The 12317-nt window shown below is 36.1% G+C and overlaps 1 protein-coding gene across 2 annotated transcripts in view; it reads right to left on the reverse strand.

Moving 5' to 3' along the window:
- Positions 1 to 5445: 5445 nt before the first annotated feature.
- The window catches only part of Arfip (ADP ribosylation factor interacting protein arfaptin), a 155229-nt gene continuing 148357 nt past the window's right edge, over positions 5446 to 12317 (reverse strand). For both annotated transcript variants that reach the window (XM_067143167.2, XM_067143166.2), the window contains one exon: positions 5446 to 7503. In XM_067143167.2, coding sequence (XP_066999268.1) covers positions 7351 to 7503 — 153 coding nt within the window. In that variant the 3' untranslated portion in view covers positions 5446 to 7350. The remainder of the gene's footprint in view (positions 7504 to 12317) is intronic.

Consider the following 12317-nt stretch of genomic DNA (forward strand, 5'->3'; position numbering starts at 1 on the left):
ACACTTTAGTTCCTTCTTTTATATTACTGTGAATCCCAGCTTCACTAACAAATCACGATCCATAAAATAGATTCTTTCAAGAATATACTAAAATGGCACATTTAATAATATAAATCATAGAAATTAATATATTAAGGTATAAACTAAAAATATGATCATGAACAACGTACTTAACTAGGAACAAACTCTGTCACTAGCCACATGCAATAAATGTGGCATACTCAGAACTAACTCTGCAACAGTAGTATGAGACTTGACATTACAAACTGATTATGAATTGGCCATCAATGATCAGTTTTGGATTATTAAGAATCCTCCCAGTATAACAGTTTCCAATTAAAGTCCTTCTTTTTTCCTTCTCATACTCATGAAAGTTACACAATAATGGGATTTGCCACATAGTACAATAAACGATGCATGTTTGCATATTATTATTAATTGTTTTAATGATGATGGTTATCACCAAAATACAGTCGAATATGGGAGAAATTAATTTCATACATGGTATGTATCTATTTAATTTCTATATGGGTTAATACTTCTTCCTGTTGAACACTATGCTAATTCTGCAAGATAAGCAAGATTCTCTACTAGTAGGAGAGAAGTAAACTAGAAATAGACAATAAGAGAGAGAAAAGGCTCCTTTAAATGAATGTAAACCTCAAATCAGAGTTTTATACATTCAGTAAAACATTGAAGAGGGACAATTAAATCAAATTAGTGACAGCACAAATACTGACTCAAGAATTTTAAGCATAAAACCTACAATGTGGTCCAATACATTTAAAAAAATTTCATTCAATTACCACACACATTTGATACTAGTTATATAAAGGACCAAATTTCATTTTTGCTATTGCATAATCTATGCACCCCAATTTTGAAACATATTTTTACCTTGCTGTCAAATATTTGCAATGGTGTACTCGTATCAATTTTATGGTACACACGTCTATACGACAGAAATTGGTGAAAGTTATCAATGTGGGGAGGGGGTAGTCACTTCTTCACTGTGAGGGTTGTCAACTATAAAATTTCTAAACGTGCATTACTGACAAAAGCAGAAACAGATGCTGATGAATGCAAAGAGTTCTTGCCATGCATTTCGAAGACTGAAAAGTGGAAAATTCTCAGACATGGAGAAAGAACTTTTGTAGTATGTTCGGGAAGTGAGAGAGAATGGTAACGCTGTAAATCATGAAATGCTAATGAATCGTGCGTGAGAAATTGCTGAATCAAATTTAAAAGCGAGTATGGGGTGGATCTGGCACTTCATGAGAAGAAACATTTTACTATTGAGGAGAAGAACGACATTGTGTCAGAGTTGCCAAAAGACTGTCAGACAAAGTGACAAGCTTTTCACCAGCATGTAATCAGAGCACATGGGAAAAAAAAAAAAAAAAAACAGTTATCAGATGTCACAAATAGGCATTGCTGATCAGACACCTGTCTATTCTGACATCCCAAATAATACCACCATTGAGAGGAAGGGAGCTTCTACTGTGTCGATAACTTTTGGAGTGGAGAAACAAAGGTGCACAATAATGCTTACCATCACTGCAAATGGAAATAAATTGCCACCTTATGTTATTTTCCACTGGATGGCATGGTAGTGAATCAAAATTTCCTGCTGGTATGCATGTCATGCTACAGCAAAAGGGGTGGATGACAATTTACTCAATGGTGGGTGGACTGGACATATAAAATGTGGAAACAATCACCACAGGTTTTACTTAAAGAAAAAAATCAATACTTGTGTTGGATATTTTACGCAGACAACTGATGTTGAAATTCCCCTCCAACAAGCTAAGACGGACCTAACAGTAATTCCTGATGGGCTTCCATTGATGCTGCACCCTCCCGATGTACCAGTTATCAAAGAATTCAATGATCACGTACGCTAGGCATATCACAATGGATGGCCAGCACCAGCATGACTATACATTTGGGGGTAAAATTAAGAGACTAAGCCTAAACACTATGTGTAAATGGATAGCGAATTCTTGGAAACCGATTTCTCTGGAGCCTGTGAGGAAGAACTTCAAGAAGACAGGAATACTGAACACATGGACAGCTCGGAGGACTGTTTCTCTGATCAGTTCTCCATAGGTTACACAATAAGTGGTAAGTCCAAGGATGCACCAGATGGCAGTGATGATGGCGTTTAAGGTAGTAACTTTACAGTAAATGCTATGTAACAGGTCAACAACACAATTACAGTACTGGTAATTTGGCTTTAAAAAAAAAAATTTAAACACTCTTTTTTCTAATCTTGTTTCAGATTCCCAATCATCACAAATCTGAAGAAGTTTGAATACAATAATAATAATCTGAAGCAGTCTGTTTACCACTTTAATACAGTAAAACCTTGTTAGAATGTTTCTGCAGGGAACAAGGAAAGAGAATGTGTTAAATGAGAAAACGTACTATTGAATACGGGAGAAGAAAAGCTTATCAAACAGGAATACAGGAACAAGTTTTCTAACATGTGTGCATCTTATGTAGTATATGTAAAGATACAGTGAAAGCTGCTATCTACAGTTTCTGAAGATGAGAGTATTAAAAGGTGTGAAAAACACAAAACAACAAATACAAAAACATTTGCACTGCGGCCCATAAAAGTCTCAAGACATTATTGCAGGTCACATTCTTTCTAAAACAAATGTAATTTTGAACTGTTAGTTGAAGCCTTATATTTCAAACCAGTGGTTATTAAGCTTTGTTTTCTGGTCACACTCTTTGATGATGAAATACTTGGAGGTTACACTCATCCATGTGTGAGAGAATGACTTTAGCCACCAACGTGAACGTGGCAACACTTCGGCAATACCGGTATTGGTTTGGACCTTTAGACAGACTCAAGTCGAAGGTTTGAGATTCAACATTAGTACCACTTCTATGCGCTTAAAGATGCCTATCTACTTCCCGAAGGATTTTAATTTTGTCTTCAATGTCATATCATTGTCCGTATCCATAACTAGGCTATCACGGGACCAATATATACCATGTTAGTCAACTTCTCGTGATTATGTTCCTGATCTCTAGGTGGGCTATTGTGCAACATATATTCACTACCCTTCACTGTACCACTCAACACAGAATAAACTTCTAACTGAAATGTGAAATACAAGCACAAACAGGATCAGTGGGTTATTCAGCAATCTCACTGCTAACCGGCAAGCAAATGTGAACTTTCCTGAGACTAATGGCTAGTTCTCTGAAGGTGCAATTCACACTATACAGAAACTCAAGGCCTTTTCTTGTTATCAAGCAACTTTTCCTGACCTGCCTCCTGTGGTGAGGATTCTTATCTGTGTTGGAAATCATGGTCCATTCATAAGGAATGACAAAGAACATTTTCAGGGCTGGAAAAAATTTGACTGCACTGAGCAGCAACAGCAAAAATTTGTGAAGTGAAAACCGACGTATTTTTTTATACAGATTTAATACAATGGGAATCAGGACTTCAAATTAATGACATGCTAAGCAAGGAAACGTCTTAATGAGGAACGCACTAATGAGGTTTCATTGTACCTATTTCGAAGTGTATTTATCTTCTAAATTGTAATAAAGAGCATAATTTTTATTCATTGCACAATTTACATACCCTTAGACCTGTTTCTTTCCCTAATATATGAGTCACCTAAAAGCAAAACGGATGAGGTCCACTCCAGCACATTTCCAGAAAATGGCAAAAAAACCACTACCACTTTCCATTGAGGCTGTTGCTTACAAAATATAAGCACCAAATCACAAAAAATTAACTGATTATTAGAACAAGTAATAATACTCATAGTATTATTATTTAGACTGTTATTGTATTTTTAAAAGGGGTCTTTATTGATTTTGTTTCTAAGGAGTGGACTTTATTCATTTTGCATTTTAGCAGTATGGATTTTACTCATTTTGCTACTATTTATTAAAAGCACAAAATACAAGAAGTCATAATATCCATGTTTCTTTCACTATGGTTTAAAGAGTGCCGTGGGTAGACATTTAAACAAAAAGTTCAGAAGCTTACGCTGTTGCACTGCAAAGTTCATTATTGACATTTTCGTTGACATCTGACTGACGACTCTCCCAAGAGTCAAAGAATTCAACGTAGAATTTCAGTGATGGGCTCAACTTCCAATCAGTGCCAAAGTGCAATTCAAGGAGCCTTTTCTCATGTGGCACTTTATTCTTGTTGACTGAGTTAGTGTTCTTTCGAACAGGTTTATAGCTGACACATTCTTTTTAGTTTTCATCAGGGATCTGTAGGTTCCAGTTCTATGATAGTAAAACGGCTCCCCATTCACAAGGACCATGAGATGAGATGTTTTTGATCGTCTGAAAAAGTAGTGTTTGCAAGGTGTGAATTTAAAGTACCATTGTTGAATAGGTTTCATGTGCTCTGTTGCCTTTTGTTTCCAGTTAAATATATCCATGTCAATCCCTGATTGATGAATGGATCTTTGATTACTTCTCTCTTTTTGAATTCTTTTTCACAGAGACTGAGTAACCGATCAGGGCGAATGAAGGAATAACCTCTTACTGGAAAAATTAACTGTACCTCCTCTACATCTCTTGGTGTTTGCAGGAACCACCTTTGGAACGAAAAGCTTTATCTTCTTAATGTTCGTTAAGTCCAAGTTCTGCAAGCAGTGATAAACGCAAGATGCCACCTAATTCGAATCTTTTGGGTAGGTCCCCTCAGTCCATATGTAGCTGAAACAGTTATCTGGTGCCATTGTTCTCTTAGAATTTCCAACAACAATACAGAAATTGAACAGGTAGAGTTGGCGCCGATAGTAGGTTCCCTGGTCAGGAATTTTGGGATATGACAAATTCTTCTGACAATCGAAAGACAGTGTACACCTGGTTCACTTTGTCCGAGTAACGAAAGAAAGGCTTGTGCCCTTTTCTTGTGAACTGCCTTGCTAGCTTCCAGTGAAGACAACTTAATAGGATCAGTTTCCCGCTTAATTCTCTCTGAAAATTCAAGACAAGTGGAGCACACGTCAAGCCTGGGTGATCCAAATCCTAGGTTAAACTTATGATTAAAAATGTAACGAAAGTAGGAGTTCTTCACTTTCACACTGTCATCAGCTTGGGCATTGTAAGCATTAGCCAGCGTTTGGATATTGAGATCAGAACTAAGGTAACTTCTACGAGTGTTACTACGACAGTAGTGAGATCCAAGGCACTTTAGCGAACAATTATAGGCAACAACTGCTTTCTTCTTGTTGGTGTACTTCTGAGAAGTGTGATTGCCACCTCTTTTCTCCCAGACGACAGTGGACTTTATCCATTTTGCATCTAACCTGAGTTTTTAAAGGGGAAATACTTAAGGATTTTATGGCTTTTGCTAGTATATTATTTTATACTTCAGTAGACACATCTTTTACAGATATATTTCTACCAATATCTCATTTTTTGTAAACAGTGGACTTTTATCCGTTTTGCTATTAGGCAACCCATGTGAAAAATATACAAGTATACAAAGAGTATTATCATCATCATCATCATCTTGCTCACTTTGGATTTGCCATTAGATTTTGTTAGATCAAGCTTGTTGGCTTGGGTTCCAGCTGTGAGCTTGCAGTTAGGAGATAGGTTTGAACTCCACTGTCAGTAGGCCTGAAGATAGTTTTCTGTAGTTTCTCATTTTTACACAAGGTAAATGCTGTATCTTAAATATGGCTTCCTTTCCAGACCTAGCCCCTGTCCTACCCTATGATCACCATAAGACCTGTCTGTGTCAGTGTGATGAAAACAAATAGCAGAACATTTCAGTTTGCTAGATTACTAAACAAATTACTTGTATTCAGCTGACACATCAGTAGCACAACTGCAGATAACTTTCGGAGTTCTTTTCTAAAAATAAATAAATAATAGTGTCAATGCTGATTCATATTTGGAGTATAAGACCTCTCCCATTGTTAGCTATGCGGAGTTAAGCAACCAGATAGGCCTAAGTGACCAATTATGCTGGCATTCTATCACTTCTTCATTACATGTTTTTGTGGATACGGTGACAGAACACAGTACCTCTGTTTATTGGCTAAAATCAATGTCATGATTTTCAATAGTCAATGTAAAAGGTAACTTTTCTCTTTAGCTGAAATAGCTAAACTTTCTAAACTTTTACTTTTCACATAAAAAGGCTTGTATATTATACAATGCCAATCAAAAGAGAGGAAAAAAACTACTTCTTTACTGTTGTCTTCAGTAGTTCATATAGTAAAAGGTAACAGGTACTCTATTTAGGAGTTAACCATCATCAATATTTAACATTCCATTTATCAATTCCCTCTTCATTAAATGTATGAGGCTTAAACTAGCATATAAAATACAAACTAATAATTCTTGTGACACTGGGCTCTTTAGATTCATATGAATCCGTGAGATCAAAGGCATGTCAAGCTCGTATTTTACAAGTAGAAGTCATTCCTATTGTCTTTCAAGTCATGGTTAGCTATACAACATCCTTTGAGCTCAAGATGTCATATGGGGCCAACTTGCAGTATTGTTAGAAGTCCTATAATCTAAATACTGGCCCCTGTGTAACTCTGCCCATTCTCACAGGTCTACTTGCTCCATGCTGGCAAAGTGAACATGTGATGTTAAAATAGAAAGAATGGCAAAAATATTATAAGAAAATAGTCTCCTATGGGTTATTACTACAAACTGCACATGTATAATGAGATCCCTGACTCAATACTTTGTGAATTCCAGTGTATACTGTCATAAGTACATTAACAAACACATTTTGAATCTGAAATATGCTTGGATTCTCAAAAAAAAAAAAATATTTGAGAATAGACATATTTTACTTTTGAACATGTTTTCTACTTTCTCTCCTGCATATCTTATTTATGTAATGTCCACTAAAGGAACATGCAGTGGTCCTTGCCATTCAATAAAACATGATTTTAATAACTCCGAAGGCAATTATTTTTCTTTGGATTTCCTTTGTAGAGCAATTCCTCTCAACGATGCTAAGAGAAAAGCATTTTTATGCCCTCCCCATAGTAATGGTCTTATGTTCTAAACAGCAAGCATAACAAAGTCTGGATACAGATATATAACTACAGGTTTTTATTCAGAATCTCGACAACTGATCATTATGACTATTGCAGTTCCACTACGTCATAAATTACAGGACAGATATTGAAGTAACAATGTATAAACAATAAATAGTCAAATATACAGAACGAATTCTCCGCATACTATTGCATTTACAAGTTCTCATTCCATGAGGCCACAACACAGAAATGAGATGCTATGAGATCATGTTACCAAGGTGAGAGCAAGAGACCTTCAGAGAATGGAATGTGGCTCGGGTGATGAAGTAGGTGAGTCTGGGTACTATTGTTCTAGCCAGGATGGAAATGAGGAATTCGGCGACTTCACTTTGATATTGAACTGTTTTAAGGTAGCTTCCAGGGCTTGCTGGTTTCCTGAAAAGTACGCTGACACTGCATTGTGGAAGAGCAGCAGTTGTTTATGCATCACTTTGATCTGAAATCACAAGTTTAATATTGTGACATTCATGATAAACTCTACAATAATTAACAATACAACAGAAATATTTTGCAATTAACATAGACAGATGTGGAAAATTTTAAAATATAAAATCAAAAGATTTTTTAGGCCATATCACAATGTATTACAACACAGCACCGATGACAAACTTGCATTAATTCAAGAATATTTACATTGTACATATATACATATGTCTCCATAACTGACTTATGTCTTTCAGCATTCAGTCTACAAGCCTCTGTGAATTTACTAAATGCCTCCTCAATCCTCTGTTTATAACTAGCTCTGTGTACTCATCTAGCACCTCTTATCATTAGAAACTGATTCTAACAATTGTTGTCTTAGTCTCCCTCTACTTTTCTTACCCTCCACGACAGAGCTGATTATTCTCCTTGGTAACATATTGTACTGCTCTCCTATATATTTTATTTATCTAACGCTAAAATATTTCATATATTTAAGCTTTAGAACACATGACTCATCATCATACAATCTGCTAAACATTATGATATGACTCATGCTGTTCATCACTGTAGGGGACTTTGGTCTACTTCAGAAACTCTAACCTAAAATTTTTGCTCAAAGCACTTGACTTCGCTGAACATATTTTATGGTAAAATGCTTTCCCAAAGTTTTCTCTGAAAGCTTTGATCTGCACTATGTTTTTGTCTTTGTAAATGTGCTACAATAATCTAACTCACTGCATTTCTACATGAAACTGATAAAACAGAAAGCATCACATCTGAGAGTCTGTCATATTTAGGAACACTACCAATTCCCACTAGACATCAATTATCTTTTGAGAGAATCACCAAAAGTGCAAGATTTATAAAACAAAGTGAAACATTCTCTACTACTTAAGAATACAAATGGTAATGCAAAATATTCAGAGAATCCCCTATAACAGACATGATAATATTATGCAGGAAGTCTGCAGAGAAACCTAGGTTTGACAGTATGCCGAAGACATCATTGGTTAATTACATACTATGCACTTCATTCCGTATTGATATTCTAATCAAGTAAACTAATGAAAAAGGTTCCACTTGATCGATACTTTCCTTTTTTATTATTTAGCCTTTGGCTAAATTTTTGTCATTAAAACTTACAGTACATGTTTCAATTGCTTAGCAATCATCATCAGCTGCTTCACATAATGCTTAGGTAAAAAATAGCGTAAAACAATTCCATAATTAAGATTAAAAATTATGTTAGTAAGGAACAATTAGGTGGTGGGGGAGGGGGGGATACGTAAAGGGTGTGTGGGGGGGCAGTTGTTAGTTAAAGATTAAAAACTTATACAAATTAAAAACTATTTTTTGAATTAAAAAGTCTTTGGTTTCATTCTATGTCACTGCACTGATTATTTATAAAATTTGACGGTTTTTTAGCATGATGCTCTTGCAAACTTGTCTTGGTTGTATAATGTTCCTTCTTTTGCTAGACCTTTCTTGTTTGTATCTCGTTACAGTCCGGTGGAGAAGATTATGTTTATTGTTGGTTGAATTATTCAGGTTTCATTAAGTTGGATAGTTTGGAGTACGACCTGTAACCGGCAGAAAAAATGCGTCTGTTAATTAAAAATTACCTGAGGGTGTGTTGTTTGCATTTTAAATAAATTGTAACTGTAAAATGTTTTTAAACTTACCCCTATCCAATTGTTCAGTTATACAAATTCTATTCGGAAATCGTTAAGTTGGGATATTTGGTGTGCGACCTGTAACTGGCAGAAAGGAAGCTAAATAATAAAAAAGGAAAGTATCGATCAGGTGGAACCTTTTTCATTAGTTAACTTGATCATTGGTTCAGTCGCCTCTTGCACAAAAGAATAATCCATGTACCTGTCATTGTGATGGTGGGATGTTGTAACAATCACTTTGGTATGGAAGACACAGCTCATATATCTCTCTTTTCTCTTTATCAGCCTGCTTTGCCTGTTGGATGGAGTTCAACAACCTAAACATATTTTGCAGTTGTTGCTCCAATTGAAAACCGTTTGTTTTAGAGAACTAGGGACAAGAAAGTCATTGTCACATGAGCCAAGTCAGTTAAATGATGGGATGACACTGGATAAAGCTATAGGTAATAAAGTGTAAGGAAGGAGAAAATTTTCAAAACATTCATTTTTACTTATTTTTTAAGCAAGAGAATGTTCATCATTAGAGATTTTCATCTTTTATTCCCCTGTGACCAGCATTCTTTTGGTTTTCATTATAAATAATAGAAGATTATGGATTATATTGATTTCATATTAAAAATAGTACTTTCTACTATTTTTTAGAACCAATTAATTTGCATTTAAATTTGATGTAGTCTCTCTCAAGACCAATATTTTTCTATTGCCTGTACACCTTATATTATCAAATAGGGAGTGCAGCTGGGCAAGTGTCAGGCCATTCACAGAAATGTAGCTCATGCACACACAAGCGCAGGGAATTAGTATTTTTTTTGTTAAGGAAGGAAGGATTAGGATCAGCTGAATTCTCGCCCCCATTGATCACCTAGTGGATTTCAGAGTATCAACGTTGATTTATTTTATTTGACATTCTATTTAAAATATTTTATATACACTATATCAATTCTACGCACAATTACAAGAAAAAAAGATACCAAACAACCTATGAAATCATCAATGTCGGGTAAAAACCTCAAATTTATCATTTACATTTTTAAGAAATTGCAAAATAATAATATAGACAACAATAACCCCGCCTGCAGCAATTAATGGGTGGACTGAGTAGCTCATTAACTGTTGTTGCCGATCCCAAGTCCAGATAAAGGAGGAGGGTTGACGTCAAGAAGGGTATCCAGTTGTAAAAATTACTGCCAAAGCCAAATAACAGCCAGACTACATCTTGAGGCAACCTCTAAGGCTCAAAACCTTAGTTGTAATTTTGAGATTGACTCTGGTTGATCTCTCCACAACCTTCAACTGATTACCACGATGGAACAAACAGCTAACAAGGCTTCCACCCCAGGCCCTAGCAGATAGGTTTTCACGGTCTTCGGATTGTGGAGCACTACCAGCAATATCCACATCCAATGAACCTCCACAATTTGGCACAACATTTGCAGTCAGAAAAAATACATAACTGATTCTGTGCTAAATTTCACATCTCCTTCCAAAAGAATTTCACTTCAATTAAATGGGGAAAAAGGTATGTATGAGGGCGAATCAAAAAGCAAGTTATACTAGCTCACCATGAGGGCACATGTGTCATGACCGTGACCAATGCAGATCAAGCTACAATAACTGCTGACACATCCGATAGGAAGGTTGGTATGGTATCCTGTTGTGTTGTGTGTGCAGAGTGGGCTAAGCTCAATTGTGCATCAACTGGATGTTCACTCCAAATTGGAGGCATGTGCAAACGATCAGATTTCTATGGGCTAAACGGCTCAATTGCACGAACATTCATCATGAAATCACTGCTGTATATGGTGAGTGTGCAATTTCTCCCCCAGGTATTTAAAGTGGTGTAAGCAATTTGACGCCGCACGCACGGATCTCACGGACGAATATCACGAAGGCAGGCTCACAACGATCAGTAGAGTACCGTTGCAAATGTTGATCGTGTGGACGGGGTCATTAGAGAGAATCAGCGCAGAACACAGCAGAAAACTGCCAATATGCTGAGCATTTTGTATGGCAGTGTGTTCTCCAATGTTCCTTAGCACCTTGGATTTCATAAACTGTGTCAAAGATGGGTCCCACGTCTGCTAACTGAAGTTCACAACGGACAACGTTTCCAACTGTCAATGGCATTTTTGCAATGGTATTCTGTGGAGGGCAACAAGTTTCTGCGGCGAATCATCACAGGGGATGAAACGTGAGTCCACCACTTCACCTCCAAAACAAAGAGAACATCAATGGAATGGGTGCACACCACATCACCACCACAAAAGAAGGCCCAGGTCCAACCTTCAGCAAGAAAGGTAATGGTGACAGCATTCTTTAACATGGAGGGTGTGGTGCACATGGAATTTATGCCGAAAGGCACGACAATCAACTCAGCTTCATATTGTCATTCAAAAGTTTTTAGGTATGGGGATCCACCTATTCAATACAAGAAGTCATGATAGTTATAAAGTCATCGGCGAAAGGCACGACAATCAACTCGGCTTCATATTGTCATTCAAAAATTGTTAGGTATGGGGATCTACCTATTCAATACAAGAAATCATGATAATTATAAAGTCATCACATATTCATTTTATTTGGGACCGGTTTCGGCAGTAGGGTATGCCATCATCAGCCTAGGAGGTAAGACAGAGACATTGGACATAGAGTACATTACATTCCTTAAAATTATTAACAATACTTTTTTTTTATTGTAAGTGCTTGAACTGAATTACTTTACATATGTACAAGGGTTTTTATAATTAAAATTGAATATAGAAAGGACACCAAAATATTTGTACAATTAAAATTACAAAAGTGGAATGAGTTTTTTTCACATTGTAAAAACAATGTGGGTCGTTAGCTACTTTGAAGTCATAATGGTATATATGAAATTGAGTTTCTTAGTTCAATATTAACATTTGTAGTCATTATAGATAGGCTGATGGACTAGTTACAACAACCAGTTGTTTACTTAAATTTCCTCGTAGATGTTCAATAATTATTCAACTTGGATTTAGCAATGTGTGGAGTTTTAATGTCTTATACGGCTAAAATATAGTATGGCTTCTGTGTCACATCACCTAGGAGGTAAGACAAAGACATTGGACATACAGTACCGTACATTACATTCCTTAAATAAAGCCAATTGAAAAAAAAATCCTTCACC

This window comes from Anabrus simplex, chromosome 3 (genome assembly GCF_040414725.1).
Source record: "Anabrus simplex isolate iqAnaSimp1 chromosome 3, ASM4041472v1, whole genome shotgun sequence".
NCBI lineage: Eukaryota > Metazoa > Arthropoda > Insecta > Orthoptera > Tettigoniidae > Anabrus > Anabrus simplex.